At 40.7% G+C, this 23504-nt stretch overlaps 1 protein-coding gene across 9 annotated transcripts in view; it reads right to left on the reverse strand.

The window, feature by feature from the left end:
* NR3C1 (nuclear receptor subfamily 3 group C member 1) overlaps positions 1–19981 on the reverse strand; it is a 98506-nt gene extending 78525 nt beyond the window's left edge. For 2 of the 9 annotated variants that reach the window (XM_074313719.2, XM_019739080.3), the window contains exons 1-2: positions 19738–19981; positions 14225–15409 (exon numbers count right to left, since the gene is read on the reverse strand). In XM_074313719.2, coding sequence (XP_074169820.2) covers positions 14225–15396 — 1172 coding nt within the window. In that variant the 5' untranslated portion in view covers positions 15397–15409; positions 19738–19981. Of the gene's footprint in view, positions 1–14224; positions 15410–16613; positions 17027–17147; positions 17579–17769; positions 18370–18964; positions 19118–19737 lie in introns of those variants that run through there. The other 7 variants (XM_074313718.2, XM_074313716.2, XM_019739084.3 and 4 more) reach the window with 6 other exon arrangements.
* Positions 19982–23504: the final 3523 nt, after the last annotated feature.

A 23504-nucleotide genomic window follows, 5' to 3' on the forward strand; every position in this document is an offset into this window, starting at 1 on the left:
GCTTGAGCTGGGATTCTGTGACAACAACAGGGGCCCAAGGCCTTCGTGGTTTGTGTTTGGGGGAGCGACGGCATCTGTCCCTAAAAAGAACAGCCTTGGACTTACATGCTAACATTTCTCTCTCTCTCTCTCTCTCTCTCTCTCTCTCTCTCTCTCTCTCTCTCTCTCTCTCGTCCTTTCCTCTATGCACAGTGGTGAAGCTCCTTGGGGAAATATGTCTGCCACCCACAAAGCAGTCCCGCTGGTCGTTTGCCACCTTGCAGCAAAGGTCTGGCTGCCCTGGGCTTTTTCTTCAGTGGCTGGCACAGTAGGCACTACGTAAATGTGAATGAACGGGTAAGTATTCCCCAGCCTCTGTGGGAAAGAGCCTGGAACTGCCTTAGTGTTTCCTACAAGTCGTTTACAGGTAACATCTAGAGACCACGCTAGCCCTGCTCACGGCTGCGTCCCTAGCCAACTGAATTGTGCCTCACACACTGTGACGGCTCAACACGAGTGCTGGTCTCACTGCTGTTCCTGGATTCCTACAGTCCCAATCTGCCCCCAAGGGGGTAAAACATATGATGAAAGGCACGGTACGGTCATGCTATTTGCTTCCTCTTCTCCATGGTTCTTTGTTCAAACAGCCAACCTGATTGAGTACCTTAAGTGCCAGGTGCTGTAGAGAAAACATTCCTTGTCTTTAAAGGACAAGAGCAGATAAAGGGGATGGTGCTGGGGGAGCTGCATAGAGGAAAGTGTACGAAGTAGGTGAGCATACACTGCGTCTCAAAGGTTAGACAGTATTAAAAGCAGAGAGAGCCTGAATTCAGACTGCGAAAGTCCTAAGCTACAGCACATGGCATAACAGTATGCTGGGCTCATTTTAATATTTGTGGCAAGAAATTTGTTAGTAATAATGATTTGTGTATTTTCACTGTAAAGAAAAGTATAAACACTGCTAGGTTGGATTGTGATTTGCTGTAATCCTTGTGAAAAGTTATTTGGAAATATCTGTTAAAAATTGAAATATATGTACCCTTGACTCACCAACTCTACTTTGGGGGAATCTACATGCTTAGAAACAAAGTTGCTACATGTGAAGACATACAGAAAAGGATGTTTATTGGAGCCACGTTTGTAGTGGCAAACCCCATGCAACAGCCTGAATGGAACACTGCACAGCTATTAGAAAGATGGGATCCACAGCTGGTGATCTGAAAGGGTGCGCAGGGGGCACTGTTAGGTGACAACAGGAAGCTGCAGAGAAACTGGCACATGACGATCCTGTTCTGACTTAAAAGGAAACAGCCCAGAATGCCTTCTATGTGTATATTTATGCTCATATGATTGCACACAAATGTGGAGGATAATGGGAGGCAGGCAGGATGGGCAGGAGGACAGAGGAAAGGAGAGGTGAGGTGAATAAGTTTATTAACTTTTCTTGGTATAATTTTACTGAAGGGAATGAACACATTAGTCTTGCAAATTCTGAAAAGGCATTTGTGAAAATAATGAATAAAAACAATTCTAACAAGAGCCAACCCACAGACCGTCCCTGTAATCTTGCTTATACTCAGACATGCTTTCGTGGATCAGACAGATCAGGGTGGAGTTGCATGAAACTGTGCATGACCCAAATCCTTTAGGGGTTCTGGGGTGTTGATGTGGCTGTTTGCCGGCTGCCGTCCGGCAAATGGGCGGTGGTGGGAAGAGACGGAGAACCACTATGCTAAGAGCAACAGAAGCACAGATATTTTTTGATTAGGAGAATAACACCAAAAGCAGTGGCGCAGGATTGATCTGGCAGGAAGTGCAGCACGGATTGAGAAGGGAGAGGGGAAAAGTAAGAACACATTTAAGGGATTGCAGAAGTGGTAGGAGTTTGGACCAGGGTACCGCCAGTTTGCTGCTGTTGTGCTAGCGACTCGGGGGGGAAAGAAACTCCACCCCCGCTGGTTTCCAGTCTTACTCCTAACCCAGTCTCGGGGTCTCTGCGGTCTCAGAAGCATGTTTCTTATTATCCACTTTAATATTTTAATCTAAATTTCAAAGGCTGTTTAGGCTCTCAAACTTACGGCTCCTTCTTTTCAAAAAATTATAAACTAGTTATGGTGTTGTTTTATTTAGAATTTCATTGATTTCTCTGGCTTCGACTTTTGAGAATGTTTACATATTTTAAGGAATGGCTTCAACAACAATCTCTCATAATTAGGATACTCTGTTCCCTCTCTTCTACCCTAGTTGACTCGACAACACAAACTACAGCACAAACTACGCTCTCCCCACCCCAATTTAATATTATTGTTTCCTAATTCTCCAACTGTTCATTCAGTTTCTTTCATGGCTGCTCTCCTTGGATGCCTTCCAGAGCCCTGTCCTTGGTCCTCCCCTCTTTTTTTCCTGAACACTAAAGCAGTTCATGCTTAAATGACCTCATCTGATTTTCTTGCTTTAGCTAATACCTACTTACCTAGCATTTTCTTTTTTTCTTTGCTGTCTTTACCATATTAGCTTGAACTCTCCCACAACTCTCAGTAAAAGAAATAACTTATTTTACCAACCTTTTAAATGGCTGCTACATACTATAGGTAAGTAAAAAAACCCCCACAAAACTATAGATAGAGTAAGTCAAATCTAAAATATAAATAATCTGAAGAAAAATAGTCTAGAAATTTAGGCAAAAATAAGAGCCCTCTCCTCTCCTGGAGTATTCAGTGATTGATTACACACACACTTATCTGAAAAATGGGCAAATCAATTTCTTGCCTGACTTTCTAGGTGAGTCAACACAAATGTATACATTAGACAGTTGCTAGAATAATCTCAATTCATAAACAAGTGAAAAACATAAAGATGAAAGCTTGTGCTACAAAATGTTACTCTCCTGAGCAAGATAAATAAAACAAAGCCAAACCTCAAACTCTTCACCTCCAAGCTTTGGTTACCCTAGTTGGTTCACTGGTAAATGTACCAGAGTTGTTCTAAGAAACTCTGAAAAGCAGTCCATTTCAAAGTCTCATAGCAAATTCAAAGACTGACACCAATTAAAAATACATTTTCTTTATGTATATGTTCTCTCTGTATACTTAAGCACTGGTCCATCTTAAAACTGACGTGCTCTTTGGAGAAATAACCGAGGCGGCTATCCCATCATCCGTCTTAGTGACAGTCACGACCTGCTGACATTTCCTTTCTCCAGAGACAGAAGTGCAACCCAGGCCTACACGTCTTGGTTTATATGTCAAGTTTGTTTATTCATATATTCAGTGTGTATTTACTGAGGTCTTACTATGTGCTAGATACTCTTCTCCACGCTGGGATATAGAAGTAAGCAACACAGTATCACTGCTCTCCTGGGGCTCTTATTCTAGCAGGGGAGCATAGAAATAACTAGATACTCAATGTTGAGGGGAGGGAACAATGTACACACCATGCCACTGTTTGAGACAGAGCAGTCAGAGGTCTCTCTTATGGAGCTGGCAGTTAAGTGGAGACAAAACCTAAAGCAAAGTGAGAACGAGCCATGGGCGTGTATGTGGGAAGATGTTGACAGGCAAAAATGCATCAGGGGACCTGGAAAGAGGACTATGCTTCTTCTAGAGAGGAAGATATTCTTAAGGGACTAGAAGGAAAAAGAAATGCCCTACACCTGGGCTGCAGACCCTCAGGTTACGAGTAGGGAGGAAAGGCGTGCTTTCTCCTTGTCCTGTATCACAAGTGCACAGGACGTACCGTGTGCACACACCAGCCTCCTCCACATGGGACTGAAGTGACCTGCTGGCTCATTTCTAACTCCTCAGTCCTCATCCGACCGGCTCAGACTTCCCATCGTTTCCTTCTTCTGCCTCAGACTGCTTCTTACCCCTTTTTTTACTCCACATAGTTGAATCAACTCCTGTTGTCATTTACCCACACACTTCCCTCTACGAAGTTGCAGTCAGGCCTTCCCGGAAAAAGCTTAGTATCCTTCAAGTGCACATTTCAAAAAGCACATGGGTGGGGGTGGGGGTGGGGGTGGAGCAGGTATGAAGGTCACCAGAAGATCACCCCTGGACTGCTCTGTGAGGCTGTGGTTTGGGGATTTTTACCTTCTTTATCTCTGCATGCTCAATGCCAAGCTCAATAAATGTTGGCTGCTGCTAGGGCAGTTGGAAGGACCTTTGAGATCATGGAGTTAACCTCTCACTCAACCTTTCTTGGAACGTGCATTATAAGATCTTCCACCTATTGCCCACACCATGTAGCTAGATCGCTATACACTTTCCAGTGTTCTTACAGACACACTGAGCCTTAGAAAAATCAAACTTAACCAGATACTAGAACTGGAATTTAGAACTTTCATTTTCTTTTTCCATGGGTTTCTTGGTTCTAACTTTTCACTCTGGCTTCAGTTATTTACTATGTTTTTACATATGTCTGTGGTATCCCCAAAGCACTGTGCAGTCCTGTTAAAAGACATACCCTTTAAAGGATCACACTTTCTCTAATATACTGAATTAGAGATTATTTCACCTATTTTTCTTACCTTCCCTTTTGAAATATTTCTTCTTCTTGGACTATATTTCAAATCTGGTGCCCACAGGCTGCGCCAACACTAGCCCATTGTACATGTTTAGTTATAAGAAGCATTTTCTATCTAATAGAAAAATCTACGGGCCTCTGAGCTAATGGAACAAACTAGGATAGTTAGGGCTAATGAAAAAGTGAAAAAGCCAAAGTTAGCAGTAAAGCAGATCTCCTTCTTTATCCCCTTTCCTTAGCCACTGAAAACCGAAGTCATTTTGGAGAGAGAAAGAATACATATCTGAGAAAACAAGTTGTTTTCAGTACAAATATAGGAAACCTGAAGTTCTTAAGCAGACTATTCTCACAAAGAATTTCAGCACTAACAGAATGGTTACAAAAGGTATGTCCTATTTTTAGTGTCATGGCATGTATCTTCATGATTTCAAAGACTGGGATCCATTAAAGCCTAGCATTTTATGAATAATAAACATGATCAAATTAAAAAAACAAACAAACCAGTAATGACAAGCAAAAGTCACTTAGATTTTTAACATACTTTCACATAAATAGACATTTTCTTTTCAGGTGATGAGGCATAAAAATAGAAAATACGTGAATTTTATATAAGTCAAACTACTGCCCGGGTGTAAATAACATTAGTGTACTTGAGTTGTTCTTGTCATATAGTTAATTCCCTGATACGCGGAGAACAGGAATGGGAGGTCGTTGTAGGAATCTGCATTTCCTTTGTATCTGTTATCATCACACTCTAGACAAGACAAAGTCAGGCCTACCTTACTTGAACATAAAATAAACATTTACGGAAAAATCAGGGTTAGGGGTGGGTAATCCCTATTTTTTCTGTGCTATGTCAAGAGAAGGGAACATATAAAATGCTAACAGAAAGCTCCTCGATAGCTTACGGAAAACAAATCAGAACTTAACCACTGGAGCATCATCCATTTCAGGTTACTCACCTTGGGAGGCCAAGCATTTATTTCAGGGATATCCAACCCAGTTTCAAACACTTATAGAAATACCTACATGGGTTCTTTTAAATAACCTCAGTGAAAACAAATGCTGTAAAATTTGGGAGAAGATTAAATTTCTAAATTTCTGGAAGTACTCACATCATTTAGAATCGCATCAATAAGGTAAATGACCAAGCTAAGGAGTAAATGTATTTTCTGATTAAGCAATAATATATACAAAGCCTCCCAAGGTAGAAGCTTAGAAATACAACTTTCATGTTGGGTTTTTCCGTTTTAAAAAAAACCAATCTATTTTATAGTCACACCTTGTCCGTAATAAACTCAGCTGGATTCCAGATGACAAATTTCACATCGAGTTCTAATTTAATTTTTTAAAGTTTCCCTTGAAGAAAGCTGCCTACAGAGTTAATACATTATATTTTACATTGGTATGTTTATGAATTTAACATGTCATTTAACATGTTTCTGTACTTGGTTCTTTGTCATATAAAAAAGAGATTTTATAGGTTTGGTTTAATCCATCAAATTTGTCTTACTCAAGTTCTTTTCAACCACTTGATTAATAAAGAAAAAACTCAGTAAATGCCATGAAATAAGTTTCATAATCTTCCCAAATGGGCCACTTAGGATAATTTTGGTATTCAATATAGTCAGAAACTCTTTATCACACAGCTTTGCTAAATATCATAAATGTAAAAAAAAATTTTAAACTGATAACTTCATTCTCATGCATTTGCAAAGTTTCTTTCCATACTTGATTTTATAAGAATGCCAGACAATAAAACAGAAAGGGGATATTCTAGCACTTGTTAATAAAAATATAACAATATGGTTGAAGTTATTGCTATGGCTATTAAATTTAGATGGCTTACCTAATATTTAACTAAACCCACTGAAAAGCTAACAACAAAAAACTGGAAAAAAAAACCAATGTAAATATAATGATTTTGGCCCCTGAAGGCTTTTAATCTAGTCGCCTTTATGACACTGGGATGCATGTTCCTTCAAGGATTATACATAGTAGACACTGAAAAAGTCTAAGTGTTTGATGAAAGGAAATACTGACGCCCTAATGTACTTAGCCAATGCTGATTTTTGCCAAGTAGACTTGACTGAGCTTCAAAATTCCACCTTGAATTTTTGTAGTACACTTTAATTTTCAAAGTAAACACCCATGGGTGTCAGGCAAAAATGCTGGGTGTTCTTACTATTTTACAGAAGCTTGAAACTTGAGAGAAAGCAATTAAGTGACTACCCAGATACATGCAGGAGAGCAGAGGCTTGATCCCATTTCTCCTTTATATATTGTTTAAAGATTCACTGCTGACAAATAAAAATGTTTAACGATCCATGAGGAATTTCTAACAAAATATTAAATTATTTCCCTCCAGATCAGTATTAAGTTTTCCCAATTATTCTTTTCTTTTTTTCCTCTTTAAATGTCTAAAGTTTTCCCACCTGTAAAATTAAGGTAAATAACAGCTGCCTCTGTACTACAGATATTGACAGAATCAATAACTTAATTTAGAAACTAGAATTTAAAACCTTCATAGGGCTGTTAAGGGGGTTAAATGAGATGACTACATACCAAGTCGTCAGCACAGTGTGGCCACATAATCAGTGTTCAACATTATTAGAAGAATAAAACAGGTTAACAATATATAAGAAAGAATGGGATACTGTATATTTTTAAAAATCTAAACCAGCTGATTTCATGTTAACGTTTATAAAACACCTGGCTGCTCTGTATTATGTTTCAGGTCCTAGAACTAGAGACCAGATGTTAAGAGAAGTCTGCTGGGGAGTTTAGGCAACTGAGAATTAGGATATTCGACCTAGCACCACAACTAATTCTGTGATCTTTCTCTAGACACTCTCTTTGGGTCTCATTTCCTCATCGGAAGAAAATAAGAGGTGAGCACTAGATGCGCTCTCAAGTCTCTTTAAGCTGTCATCTAAAACCATCGTACTCAATACAATAAAGCAAGCTCTGAGACCTCCAGGGCCCCTCACCACTCTGGGTCTACCAACAACAGTGTTTCCGTATTATTTTTTATGTACCACCAACTACCTTATTTTAAACTGACACCTCATAAAAATATCACATCTGGGTCAATTTTTTTGTCTTGTACTTTGTAATGTACAAAAGAATACTAAAGAATCAACTTCAGTATACCATTCCCTACCACAACCGCCTCCTTCACTAAAGTGACAGGTTAAGAGGATCACCGAATTTTAGAAACAGAAACACGAACACATATCTTGAAAATAATTCATTTTTAACCATAAAGCAAGTATTCTGACTCCAAAACACTGATTACTCAAGGACAGAGATTGGCTCAGTTCAGCCTTAGAACTCAAGTTTTCTGATTTGTAGCCTAATTCTTTTCTACTATTTTTACTATTGAATAACTAAATCATAATGTTTGGGAGGGATTTGAGGTTTTTTTGTTTTTGTTTTTTTTAAAAAGCACCAAATTTGCTATTTAAATAATGTTTAAATTAAGAAAGGCCTTATGCCCAGTAATTACAAAACAACAAAACACAAAAACGACAACGAAGTAAAAGTGTTCATAACAAACCAGTAGAGCTTTGATGTTCAACATGTGACGATCATCAGGTCATAAGTCACCGCAGTGCCCCAACCCGCATGAATAAATCATGTAGTAAATTATTTGTCATTTCACAATAGCTTGTAAAAATTGGCTATCAAATGTATTTTCATAATAGCCACAGTTAACTATTATGGAAAATTATGAAATCAACTAGAATAAAGGCTAATTTTAATAGGAAAAGAAATAAAAGTTAACATTTATTGCAACAAACTATATGTCCTAAACACTGCATTAGGCGGAACTCTCAAATTGCTAGTTACAAAAATAAAGATCCAATGTAAGAATCTGTGATAAACAAACATCTACAACTAATCATATCATTAAACTTTCTCTCCCTTTATATATACTTTCTATCCCCTTTATATTTATATAAAACGTATACACATTTTCTGGCACCCCATTTTTCGGGCACCCTCTATGTGTATATATTTGATGTCATATAGGGTAAATGAAAATGAGCTCTAAAATAAGAGGTCTGTTCACGAAATTTGCTGCCCTGTAGACTCTATTAATCTTGCTGAAACTTGTTCAAAAGAAAAAATATTTTAAAGCACTCAAAATTAACATTTGAGTTACTCTGTAAAAGTATGTTCAAGCATGCAGCTCTACCAAGATAAGTCATTAATATTTAAACTGGCCAAGAGACAAAATTAGGGGATGACACACTTCCATTCAAAATAATTGGCTTTAAGGACTATATTGCAATCTAAATAGTTTAAATGACTGTCTCGCAATTGCAGAACCCCATAATTTAGTCTATATATGGACCATTAAATAAGAATTCAATTTCCTCAATATACCAGCAGAAAAATACACAACCCATGGGAATATATAAGGGCTGTCTGTACTCCACAGTCAGACAACAATGCATGTAAAAATGCACTATGAAATATGAAGTGGTTATAGCAACATAAATTCACCATCATTACTTCCACTGCATTCCAGTAGTCAGCTTTTCATTGATTACATAGTAGCTTCAATAAAAATGCGACAAATATGAACTTGATATTAGCTGAAGTAATCTAAAAGGAATTAAAATGTTCATTCCATCTTTTTTTTTTTCTTTCCTGGTGCTAAAGCACAGCAAAAACCAACGTACCTACCCTTTAAACAGGGCTATATTGCCACAATCAGCTTTAGATTTCTATCTCAAATGAAAGAAACTCAATTGTAATCCTGTTTAGTGTTCTTCCTTGTACATAAACACAGCCCCAAATCTCTCTCTTTTTAGTCCTCTGAATTCATGACAGTTGATCCAACCTGCTGTTTTTCAGAATTGTTCCTGATATTTCTAAACTCACCTCCCACCATCCCGCACCTCTACTGTCCCTCCCTCTCCCACTCCTGTTCCCTACAATGTCCATTAATTCACAAACTCCTCTGGAAATTCTGTATTTATTTCAGGGACATTTGCGATGGTAGTGAAGAATAAGACAACCTGTCAAAATTAGGTATTTGGGGGTTGAAATAACTGTCTACAATTCTGAACTGCTATAAAATTGCAGTTCAGAATTGTAATGTGTAAAATGAATGCAAAATTCACTCTAATCCAGTTTAGCATAGAAATCATCACACACAATTCAAAGGGAAAGGAACGCTTAATGGATCTTTTCTTTTCTTTTTTTTTTAAATGGAAGTTCTCCATAGGAATATTTTTATTTACTTGAAAAACACAAAACCCACGTAGAATAAGCCAGAAGAAAATGAGAGCAGTTGGCTCTTTGAAACTACAGGAATAAGGAGAACATGGACTTTCAAATGCTTCTGTAAGGTCAATAAGTAATTGATTTTTTTCAGTTATAGCTAAATTCAAAAATATTTCTTGAAAACTTTGGCAACATGATATATAGATATATAATAATTTAGCCATAATATAGTACAGATATATAGATATATCATGTTGCAAAAGAATTTATATATATATATATATATATATATATATATATATATATATATATATATATATTTCCACGACAGAAATATAGAAGAAAGGGTCCATTAATTTGGCAAATACTGCATTACACAATTATCAGGAAGTCCTTAGAAGCATAAATGCTATTCAGCACAAACCTATTCTGCCTATTTAATTTGCTCATATAAGTAGTACTACGTAAGGAGAAGTCACTGCTAATTAAAATTAGGTGTGAACTTTAAAGTCAGAAAAAATATGTTTTAAGAAATATGCCCCAGACTTATTTTAAACACAATGCAAATTAAGATTTCCTAACAACTAGGCTACTTCAATCACCTGCAGGCCAGAGAGGATAAGACTTATATAACCAACCAATTAATACAGAAGCTCTTTCACATTCGGCTCTCATACTAAAATAAACCCTTTTGACCCAATCTCTCCTCCACTAAATCTCAAAAGGCCTCTAAAGTGATCTCTACCCACATATGAATCTCACGATTAATTCAATTTGCATTTAACCTACATTTATGCAAGGTATGTTTCAAAATAAGTCTTTCATAAAATTTACAGACATTCAATAATATAGTGAAAGTGGTCAGACTAAAATATCTGTAACACCAATGGACAAAACCAAACAGCATTATGATACAAAACAATGGAATAGCCAAAGAAACATCACCAGAAGTAATTTCAATAAAATCTGACCACATGCTACTCACATTTCTGTATCGGAGTATTTCCACACTAAATTGACACACCTGATTACACAGTGCGTGTTATTTTTTTTTTAAATCTTTTACTAATAATTTAGCCATAACATAGTACAGGGTTAAAAAAAAAATTATTACCATAAAGCTGAGAATAACCAAAAGCAAACCTCCTTTAACATTCAGAAATCATGTTATTTGAGTGAATATCAGAAATGTTAAGTTTTAAAAGACATTGAAACACTGCCAGAACCTTTGGAAGGAAAGGAAAAAGAAAAGCCAGGAAGTAAAGAAAGTATCCATTAAAAAAAGGGTAAATCAAATTCAAACAAAATCTCTTCCTTATCGCTCCTCTCATTCTGAGAAAACATTCATGATGATGTTAACAAGAAAAATGAGAAAAGGACAGAATTTGCTTCACTCATCCTGTGTTTGTACAGGTCTTCAATTTCATTACATTAACAAAATTAGACACAGATACCGTTAATATCTATATAAATTAAAGAGAAGTTAAAACCTACATAAATTTTTGTAGCTTCATTAGGCGCCAATCATCAGAGCCCCAAACTCCACCTAAAACTGAGTTTACACATTCATCTTGCATCATTCTTTTTCTCCAATAACCTTACCCTTTAGAAAAGAGTCAACTTTTTAACACTAAAGTTTCAATATAATCCCAAGAAAGGCTCTAATTCCACCTGAAACTATTTACTTCTCTGCCTTTTATTAGCAGTTTCGCCATTAATGCTGAAGGGAAACAATGTTGAAAATCAAATTATGCAGAAATGTGCCTTCATCAGAATTATAAATTTATGCTAAGTTTAGTGAATTTCAATATTTAAAAAGCATATTGTTAGGATGGATAGTTTGCTTTACTTAATGACTGTATTGAGCATCAAATAAGGTTTCTCTTGTTTTACTATCAATGAACTTAAACCTTAAAAAGAAAATACTTTGCTCCATCATGACATACCTAATTTTATAATTTAATCTGCTAACTGCACGTTGTGCTATGTTGACACATCAGAAAGAACTACTTTCCCCTTCAAAACAGAGTGTAAATTTTTTTTTAAGCATTCTGAGAAAAAGCAATTTAAGTGTCATCTTAAAAAGTCAAATCATGATTTACGCTTTTTTTTTTAACTTAAAAGGAATGCAAGTGAAATTATTAGTGGCATTTAATATTTTTATATCAGAATTCAGAAAGTCAGTATTCAATACAGCTGTGTTCTCAACGTGATGACTGATCTGCTAACCACTCAGGGCCACTGGTCACAGCTAATGTTTGGCTAGAACCACAGTAACATATAGAGAAAAGAAAGCCACCAATTTTAGTTATATCAGGGCTGTTGTTTGGAAACAATAGACTAATTCAGTGGTGGCTAGAAAAGAAGCATTGTTTCAACTTATTTGGAAGAGGCTTTGTTCTGGGTAATCATAGTTCCCAATATCAAGTTAATGACAAAAGGTATAAAATTTTCAAACATTACCAAATGATCCTATATATCACACCTTTTCATTAGAACTCCAAGTCACACATCGGCATAGAAATAATTATTTCGTTGGATATTAAACAATCTTGAAAGACCCACATCATCATTGCTTTGCCAACTGTCACAAGGTTGCTCTGAGGCTCAAATTAAAAATATGTGAAGACACTTTATATGTCATAAATTACAACAAAAGGTATTAAAATTACCTTTAATGATCTATGGGCAACAATGTTCACCTAAGACTTAGGCTCCAGATTCCAGATTTCATGGGGCTTAATGCAAGCTCATTGTAAATAGAAAAGTAAATAGAAAGTCTTGTTCCATGACTTTTTTATAGTAAGGAAAATGAAAACAATACCATGGTGATTATCAGAACAAAATGCATTAATAATCCCCCCGAGTTTCCTAAAATGCGTTACTTTTCTTTGTACAATTACAAGTTTTATATAAACCAATGTAATCACTTCCTACAGATAGCTTAGTCAAATCAACCAAGCATGTTCAATCATGAATTCCACTGACAAAAACTTGAGATCGAAAAATTTAAAACACAGCATGACTTCTGACATTTAAACACAACAGTTTATGCAATCAGAAACATCTCAAATCTTCTTACTGAAAACATTTTAAACCTTCGGCTCAGAATAAAAGCAATAAAAAAACTGAAGTAGTGGCCTTCTAAATAAAGATATTATTTAAGTAATAGATTATGTCTTTTACATTAAGACACACAAGAACTAAAGTGTGTTTTTTTCTTCTTTTGATGAGAAACAACTAAGCTTTTTTTTAAAGGACTAGAACATAGCCTAAATCTAAGTCTAAAATTCCCCCCCCAAAAAGCTTCCTATTTAAAGAGGAAAGAAGAGACACCTCAGTGTTAAGATACCTCTTTAACAGAAAAAAGTATCTTAAAGAGTGTTTTAAATAAAAACCGTCAATGACTAGTTAATGGTAACAATGACTATCACTAACATTTAAGAAAAAACCTGAAATGCTATGCACAAATAAATCAGTGTCCACTATGCCTTTTAAAAAAAAAAATCCACTGATTAATCAATTTTTTGTCTCTACAATCACACTTTTATATTTTCCTTCACACCTAAAATGTGATATACAACCCAGTACTTATGTGAACTGGGGGTGAGGGTAAAGGGAGACACCTTAACCCCTACCAACAGATACATCAAAATACAAAACTTTTTTCTGGTAATTCCATTTTCACAGACCTATTTGAGGTCAAAGAGTAATGTCAGTGTAATAAAAAATAACTGAGAATAAAGAAGCTGGACAAATACATCAAACCATAGCCAAGAACTGAAGTTTCACAATGTCGGCCATCAGTTATCTATTTGAGAACTTGTGGGAACATTTGAAAGTAAAATTTTGTTTTGCACCGTGTTTCCCCCAATTCTTTCTTAAAGAGATTGATCAGCAGACACGACACGACAACTTTAGATCAGGAACCCTGTGGGCAAGTGCCAGGTCTAATACTGTGGTGAGTTCACTGCTCACTGCATCGCTTGAGCTTATTGTCAGCACTTCTAGTTTTTAACCCTTTAATCTCCTCAGTCTAACACTTCACAAACATACAAATACAGAAGCACAACTTCTGATTATGTAAAGCACGAAGGGTACTTATCTTTGTAATATAAGAGCATATTCTAAAATAGCTTAAATGAACGTGTACAATAAACGTATCATCAGACGTTATACCTCCTTGAACTTACACATTTTTTACTTAAAATACCTGTGATGAGCAATAGGATTTTACATGTTTTAATAAAATTTGCAACCACTGGCCAATGAGATACTGAATATCATCATTTCATAAAGAAACTTGAAACGGTTACGTACGTATAATTCACTTTGGTTGTCTACCATGCCTGCTTTCTGAAGACCATTTCAACTTCTTCACATAAAGACATACATGACTCATTGGAGAACACATACACATAAGTGAATATTTAAATCAAGCATTCTGTCTTAAACGTAAGAAATATGAAAACATTAATCTTACCTTGAATAGCCATTAGAGAAAACCGATCGACCAGCGAAGTTCAAAGTCCCCAAGGAAGCCAAGTTGTCATCTCCGGATCCTTGGCACCTATTCCAATTTTCTGAACCAACAGGGATTGGTGGAATGACATTAAAAACAGGCTTCTGATCCTGCTGTTGAGAAAGCGATGCTGTATTCATGTCATAGTGGTACATCTGTCCCCCAGAGGTACTCACGCCGTGAACAGAAATGGCAGATATTTTATTACCAATTATATTTGCCCCAGAAAAGCTTGCCTGACAGTAAACTGGGCCCAGTTTCTCCTGCTTAATTACTCCAGGGGTGCAGAGTTCAATGAAATCTTCTTTCTCTGTTTTCACTTGGGGTAGCGTCACACTGCTGGGGCTTGGTAAGATCAGGTCTCCACTATCCTCAATTTTAGGTTTAGTGTCCGGTAAAAGGAGAGGCTTACAGTCCTCATTCGCGTTTCCTTCCAAAAGGAAGGGATCATCCTCTCCTGCCAAAGGAGAAAGCAAACAGTTTTCATCCATCAGGAGGTCTGATCTCCAAGGACTCTCTTTACCTGGGGACCCAGAAGAAAACTCCAAATCCTGCAAAATGTCAAAGGTTCTTTGGTCTGTGGTATACAACTTCACACTGCCCCCGTTGGTGCCAGTATGGCTCTTCAAATTTTGCTGTTCTGAAGACACATCAGAATGTGTTTTTGGAAACTCCTCTGTGGGGGCAGCAGAAACAGCAGCGGATGCTGAACTCTTGGGGTTCTCTGGAACACTGGTCGACTTATTGAGGTTTGCGATGCTTTCTTCCAGAAGCTGAAAGTCTGTTTCTCCAGAGGAAAGGCTGATTTGGCCCTGCGGTGGGAATCCCAGTTCATTTCCCATCACTTTTGTTTCTGTCTCTCCCATATACAATCCCATTGAGAGTGAAACTGCCTTGGACAAATCTGGCTGCTGCGCATTGCTTCCTGAGCCTTTAGGAAAATCAACCAAAAGTCGTGGCTGCTTGGAGTCTGACTGAGCAGCAGCCAGTGAGGATGAAGATGCAGAAACCTTCAGAGTAGCTCCTCCCCTTAGGGTTTTACAGAAGTCCATCACATTTCTCCTTTCCGGACCAAGCACACTGCTGGGGATTTCTTCTCTACTTGGGGGGCTTAGTGATTCCTGAGAGTCCATAAGTGAGTATCAGCTACAAAAAAAAAAGAGAGAGAGAAGGAAAACACAATAAGCTATAAAGTCACATTATCTCTGTGATCCGATTAGTAAGCAAGAGCCTGTTAAATGAACCTTTTAGTTAACTCCGATTCTAATTCCTTGTTATCAGAAGAGTAGTTTCTGTCTTCCAGAATAAAAAAAAGCCATGTCTCCCGCTTCTATTCAGTGTGCCACATTTAAAAGTACAATGCAGTCCATTTGCACCGCTCAGGACAAAATTGCATCAAACTAAGCTAGGCTATTCATCCTGCCAGTCACAGAACTATAACTTTGTTAATCACAGACGTTATAATTCATTACATCAGATTATTCTAAAGGTTCAAGTTGATGTCAAAGTATTTAATTTTTAAAAGTATGGTCATTAAAATTCCTACCTCTTTTCAATCAAGGCTGTTTGCTTTTCTGAGAATACACATAAAATTTGCCAAATAATAGGCTAGAATTCTCTAATTATTCTCAAATTCCCCTCCTACCAGCTAGTCACACATTCAAACCTTTTAGTACAACCTGCTGGTGAACTGTGGACATATTATTTGAAAAATAAATAATGATGATTTACTCATCTTCCAACAGGCTAGAAAAATGCTCTTATTTTTAACCAGTATTTCTTATTGAATGTACCTGTTGAATAGCGCCTGCCTTCAAATTTTGGACATACAAAATAAAATACATTGTATGTAGCCCAACTAAAATTTAGATTTTAAAAAGAAGAGAATATGTAGTAGCTTTTCACTACAATTTTTGCTTGTTTAAATATAACAAATGCAGTTCCTCTCAACCCTTACAACACAACATAGAAGATACATTTATTTTTAAAACTGCTTAAGACCCTCAGTATGAAATACTATTATTCTTTAAATTATGATTTTTCTCTTCCGAATATCTAAGTACTAAAAAACAGAAAAACCCAGAACTGGAAAAATCACATTCGTATCAATCCACGTTTTAAAAAATCCAGTAAAAGGCTCAGAATAATTTTCTCTGCATTCTAAACCTTCACCTATCCCAATTCTGAGCCTATTCTCAAGAGGATTAGGTTGCTAGTATATTGTTAATAATCAGAATGTTTTATGAGGCGGGACATACACATTTGCGACATTATAGTCAAATCCCATCCAATGAAAAGAAACTTTTCCTGTACGGAGACTTTAAGAAACATAAACTTCACTGGCCCTTACTGAGAATGAAGAGTGATGAAGGTGGAGAGAAGGGTGGGAATGTGCCACACAAATCTTGAGGGTAAACTGCTTATATCCCCACGCCGCCGCCCCGTTTATCTGATAACGATCTCGAGCTCTAAACACCAGGTATCAAATGGAACCTAATGAATTTCCACGCCGCTTTGACAGCTGCCTTCAAACTCGAAACCAAAACAATAGCTCATAAAACGAAACGATCCCTCCAACGATTTTATCCCCCAGTCTAAATTGCAAACAACCCTGGCACATTAATGGGCCTCAATGAACCATGCCAAGGGGTCTTAAGTGGTATTACAAGGCTGCCATTATCAAGTCTGCAACCCCAAACGTCAAATTCGCGCTTGTCAAAAATCGCACCAGAAAACGATTACGATTAGGGAGGGTCTTTTTCGAAAACGGGCCACTTATAAACGTCAGACTCGAAATGCTGCCAAGCGCCAAAGAACAAACCCTCTGTGGGGGCGGGGGCGGGGGGGGGTGAAGTGCGAGGTTAAAAGAGAAATGTGTACAGACCTGTTGAGTTCTCCCTCCGACACGCCCACTCCTACCCGATAACGCCAGACCTGACCGAAGTCTCCAAGTTGCAGGCTGTCAGCCCCCTGAGTGTGCGCTCACACACACACACGCACACTCACACCCTGCGCGCCCGCCAGAACTAAGACGAGCTGGAGCCTCGACAGAAACCCTGATCGCGCTCGGGCGCACCAGGGTGGAGTGGAAATATTCGGGCGAGTAGAATTCGGAAGCGGCTCAACATTCACCATTAAAATGGGTGTCTGGGCGGCCCCCTGGGAGGGAAAACGAAGGGAACTTGAAAAAAAAAAAGCAAAAAAGGGCCAGGATTCCGCGCGAGGGAACGAGAGGCTGGAGACCCGGGGCAGCTCGACGAGGCTCCACTCGCAGAGTCACAGCCTAGGTTCCTCCCCCTCGGCCTGGCAGGGGGAAGGAGGCCGACGGGGAGGAAGAGGCCAGCGCTGTCACCCGCGCAATGCCCTTTCGTCACCGTCACCGGGCCCTCGCCAGCCCCCACCCCCATTCCCGGAGGCTAATAAAAGTTTGCAGACTCCCGCGGCGGCTCCCGAATCGCACCTTGGGGGGCCCAGCGGCCGCGCGGGTCCCGGCCCCAGCGTCTTACCTCTGGTAGAGGTGCCGCTCACCCGCGACCGTCCGCAGCTCCCACCGCAGCCGATATAAACAACTTAGCATGTGAAAGCAGGAGCAGCAGGAGATATTTTTTTTTCTAAAAAAAGGAAGTAAACAGCCGCCCCTTTCTCCATGGGAGGGAAGGCAGCGCCCCTATTTAAGAAAGTCTCCCATCTCCCGGCTGACAAGCCAGACCCCCGCCCCGCGCCCTCTCTCCTGGCCGGGCTCCGGGCGCGCGTCCTCTGTCCCGGCGCTCCGCCGCTTCGGCCGCTCCAGCTGCTGCGTCTCCTTCCACCCACTAGAATCCGTCCCCGACGGACGGGCGGCGACTCGGACTCCCGTCACACACTCGAGCTCGCAAAATGGAGGAGGAAGAGGAGGAGGGGAGGGAGCGCGGACACGCGAAAGGGCCGCCCGGCCGCGGCGAGCGAGCGGGACTGAGCGGGGGGGAGTACGGGGGGGCGGGGCGCGCGGAGGCGGCGCCACGGCGCGCACACTCTCGCACACACGCGCTCCCACTCCACCCCCGTCCGCTCCCCGCCCGAGGGGCCGTGCGGCGGCAGCAGGGAACGGTGCAACCTGTTGGCGACGCTCGGCAACTGCACGGGAGGCCGCAGCCCCTGCCCCCACGCCCTCCGCGCGGGCCCCGCCACCCTGGCCCCGACGGCGCCTGCACGCCCGCGGCCGGGGCATGGGCCCCGCCGTAGCAGCCCGCCGCTGCTCCCAGGGCGCACGGGGCTTCTCCTCGCTCACCCATGCCACCCCCAGGAAAAAGGAGAGGAGGAGGCGGGGGCCAACCTGGTCTCTACCGGGTGAGATTAGGAGGGAAGCTGAGTTTCTCTAGTTTCTCTTCTGCTGCCTCCTTCCCGCCCCCGCCCTGCTCCGCAACTCCCGACCCACTCGGGCGCTCGCCCTGTCCCTCCGCGGCAATCCCCGCCAGCACTCCAGCGGGTGACATAGGGCTGCCTAGGGGAGCCGGGGCGCGGCCCGCAGCAGAGCCGCGGGGATGGTCCGCGCCGCCGCCCCCGAGCCGAGTTGCGCAAAGTGTGTCACTTCGTGAGGGGCTATGGGGTTGCACGGAAACAGTGCAGCAGCGTGTCGGCCGCGCTCAGGGCTGGCCGGCCAGACATGCCCTCTGGGGACGCTTCAGGGAGATCAGGGCAGAGGAGGGGTCGGCGCATACGTACTCTGGGCCGGGGGGCAGTCGCGTGCCGGCGGGTCCCCCACCCCCGCATCGTCTGTGCTGCCCCGTCTGCAGCCGCCGCCGCCGCGCTCTCGCACCCGGAGAGAAGTTGCAAAGCAGAACCCACCCTCCCCCGCGCCCCAGCGGTCCCCCACCCTCTTCCCCGAGTCTGCGAGGCGGCGGCGGCGGCAGAAGGAGGCGCCGCCTGCCAAGTTCAACCCCCACCCCTCCCTCCCTCCCAGCGCGCTCACACTTGAAGGAAGTTGCACGCCAAATGCAAAACCTCCGGCGAGCTGGATTTCTTTGCACTTTTTAATCATTATTTTTAAGGAAAGCAGGGGGTGGCAAGCTTAAAAGCAAGTTGCAGGCGAAATGGCATAAGTTGCTTGCAAAGTACGCCCCCCCCCCCCGCCCGCAAAGACTCCTGACCTCTCCTGACAACCCCTCCAGGGCCCGCGTCCAAGTGGCCCGTGGAGGCCCCTCCCCGAATCTTGACTAGCTGCTCTCAACTCCATGCGTCGCCCACCCTTTCTTATTCACGGGACCCCAACCACTCCAAATAAAACAAAATGCACGCAGCCTCAAGATGTCAGCATTAAACTCCCTCCAGCTGTTCCCGTTACGCGCCTCCCCCTCAGTCCGAGGGAAACACGTGGCCAATCCCCAAGGAGAGGGGCGTGGGGCGAGGGGTGTCCGCGCGGGAGGCCCCCGACCAGCCCCCTGCCCCACCTCGTCGCATCGGGAAAGCTTGGGCGACGCCAGGACCGAGCCTCCTACCTTGTGCGGCACACATGATTTTTGTGACTCGGGGAAAGGTGGTGCTGTGTTGCTTTAGGGTTTCGGGAGGTAACTTTTGCGCCCCCACAGGTGACAGCGTTTGCCAGCTCCTGACAGGGGCGGAGGCTGCCGCAGCTCCACCTAGTCCCTGCTGGGGCGCTCGGCTACAGCCACTCTCCCTCCGGCCGCGCTCAGACTCCGGCGGCGGCCGCCTCTGCTCTGACATCTCGAAGGGGATTGGGGAAGCGCATGCCGGAAGCCGCCCGCCGCCATCTTGGTAAAGGAGGCTGACGCCGGCCCGGCTGCGCTGCCACCATCTTGGCAAAGATTCTCCATCATGGCAATCGAAGTCTCCTTTCCACGGTTCTGAGGGTAGTTGCTGCCCTATGTATTGTCCCACATGAAAGGAGAGACCTAGGCTTTTAGCTGCCGGTCCGGAGACGATCTACACGGGCCGCCTCCAGACGCCTTTAGAGCCGCCATCTTGGCAAAGGAAGACAAGCCCGCTGGCCGAAGCCCACAGAAAAGGGAACCAAAACCTTTGCCAACGTAGAACCCTCCGCAAGTAGAATTTTCGTGAAGGGCGCTGAGCAATCCAGTTATTAACAAAACCCCCTTCTGAATCCAGGAGAGATGGCTCCTCTTTTCCTTTCACTTGGTGCGAGCTGGCTATAGGGAGGCCTTTGCCTTGGGTGCTCAGAGAGGATTAAAAAAATGAGAATTTACTCGGAGAACGCTGCTTGCCTATTTGCCAGTATTTCCACCTTCCAAGTCTCAAGTGCTAGAATCAGACGTCTTCTGTGGATTGGGTCCCCAAGCCACCACCACGTTATGGGGGGAAAAATCAAGACCCAAACTTAGAATAATGTTATGCATGTGTTAAAAGTGAGTTAAGTATCTCATGCTAACATGATTATACTTGTAAATCTGCTTAAAAGTTATACTAGGGATTCTTTATATATAAATACTTCATAGGTAAATGTGTATTATATATAATAATTTGTATATACATATGTAAAGGGATCATAAGTTACCTAAATAGAATACTTCTCCCCACACCATAAACCTACTTTATAATTGAATCTCTGCTCTAAGAAGAGAATATGCCTCATCTCTGTTTACCTGTCCAAATTCCAGGTGGTGGGTACTCTGCATTTAAATTATATCCAATTTTACAAGAGTTCCTAATTAACTTTTTCTCTACTCATTTTTTTTTCCAGCAGACCATCTTTAAAATGAAAGTTCACATCGTTTTAATTAAAAATTGCTGTTGAAAACACTTTCAATTGAGCAAAAGTGTGACATTTTCCTAATTTTTCTTTTCAGTGGTCTAAATATGTCTGTTAATTTTGAATTGTTTAGAAAAAAACATATTCTTCAGTCTTTCATTTTCATTTAAAAACATGCATAAACTGTAGATTATTAACTTCATTTTTCAGAGTTAAATTGTTATGCTTTATGGATAACATTTATTGACTCCCCATTCCCCCCAACTCTGCTACCCACTTTTACTGACAATAGCTGAATACATGGGTGTTATTCTAATTTTTCAACATAAGGAAACTGAAGCTTACAGAGATTGATGCTTATCCCAGATCACACCTCCTCCACTGCTCCTAAGTATGGAGGATAGAATTAGATAATATTAAAGAGGTTTTTCTTTACTGATCTCATAATTCCCACGAAAGAGTATGTAAATCCCTATGATACGCTTGCAATAAGTGTGTGTGGAATTTAGTTCAAGAAATGAAATCCAGTGTAACGGAAAGGCCATGAGATTAAACATTATAATAATAGGAATTTTAGTAGTTAAAATCTGCTGAGCTTCTGTCTGCTGGGCACTATTGAAAGTGTTTTATATATGCTATCTTAAGTCTTTAGCTATGACAATTATCTGTAACCTGGGAAGTTATAATTACTACAAAAGAAGAAATAGGATGACTCCTCATCTGAGGGAGGATATAATTGATTGTCTCAGAAGTAGAGGTGGGAATGAAGGGGATACATCCAAATTCCTGATCTGTCTCATTCATTGCTGTGGGTCCCACTCCTAGAACAGAGCCACGTGCATAGTGGGCACTCAGCAAATATTTTAGAGTTATAATAAGACATTGAGTCAACGAGGCATAATATCACTTTCACTGGGTTGCTGTGGAGGCCAAATGAGTCAGTGAAGAGTGTATAAGATTTAGTGAAGATCCTCATTTTTATTGTCTTGTGTTTAAACACTTGAGTGCTCCCCTTCTACAAAACAAAAACAACTAAGGCCCATTATTATGTGTTTTCATAGTGTTCTGTACTTTGATAGCACATTATAATGATAGTTCATTATTTGTGGACTCATTCATTAAATTTCTGTCTCCTCCACTAGAACGTAAGCTCTGTGAAGTGAAAGCAGGGCCTGTGTTTCTTTTTCACTACTATCACTAGTGCATAGTAGATGCTCAGTGGAGATTCATTGAATGAATGAATGAATGAATGAATGAATGAATTAATGAATAGAAAGGGTCTGAGACTATATCCTAAGGCCAATAAAACCTTAAATATTAACCAAACCACCTTTTACATTTATACAGCAATTGATACATTATTTCCCCCCAAGTGAGTTCTCCCACTCTGTTCATCTGCTTTATTATACCCATTTTCGTTAAAATAATTCAAGCCTCACTGCCAGATTACTCCTCTTAAACATCAGTGAAATCATGCCATGCTCCTGCTCAAGCATCTACAATAACTCCTATTCCAGTGTGTACAGACCCCAACTCCCATTCTGGTTTTTAAGACCATCGTCTTTTATCTGCCCCTTTCTAGGGCAGGCAAAGCCTTCTAGCTGATGTGATTGGACTGGTATTTCATTTAAAGTCAGTTAAAGCAAGAGAATCATAAAAAAAATGATACTTGCAAAGTTTAAGCTTTAAAACAAAATCTAGAATTGAACATTTGTTTCCTAATCCTTTGATGAAGCTCTAATGCTTTTATTCAGACCACTGTCTGGAGTTTCATGTCTTTGTTCATGTATAAACTACACTCACATTGCATCAGTATACTGGCTGGGTCCCCTCCACTGCCGTGAAGACTGTACCGTTGGGAAACCTAACCACCTGTGCCTCAGTTTGTATCATCTGTAAAATGGGGGTGATAACAGTACTAACTCAAGTTATAAAGATGAAACAACTTTGATATATGTGAAGTGCTTAGACCAATTCCTGGGACACAGTATGTGTTTAATCATCATTAACAATTATTATTAATATTTAGTATTACTATTTTCCCCATTTTTTAAAAGTAGAGCAAGAAATTAAAAGTAACAAAATAATATGAGTGTAGATTTCTAGATTTTTATGATTCACCCCCCCTGCCCTCACCCCAATCTTTTAAAGTTGTCTTAATCCACCTAATTTGACAGCAATTATTTATATGGCAACTTTCCATTTAGATTTTATAGAACAACTATTTCTTTTTTTTACTGATATTTCATTCTTTTACTTAATATTTAAGTAATTACAATAACAAGCACAAATGGAATAAACATTTTATGGGGGGAACCATAAGAAACTATTAGCATACAGCTAATAGTGGGAGAAGAAATGTGTGAAGTACAACAATTAACCTTGACTCCAGTGTTCAGAATGCTCTGGGCATCAATTGGTATGTTTTCCAGGGAGAATAGGGACCTTGGATTAGTTGAGATGAATGCATTGAGTAGTGTCGGTGAAGAGAGATCCTGTGGAAGAAAGGTCACACAGTCATTCCCACCTCTACTATTT

Source organism: Rhinolophus sinicus, chromosome 5 (genome assembly GCF_057876585.1).
Source record: "Rhinolophus sinicus isolate RSI-liver-muscle chromosome 5, RSI-T2T, whole genome shotgun sequence".
Classification (NCBI taxonomy): Eukaryota; Metazoa; Chordata; class Mammalia; order Chiroptera; family Rhinolophidae; genus Rhinolophus; species Rhinolophus sinicus.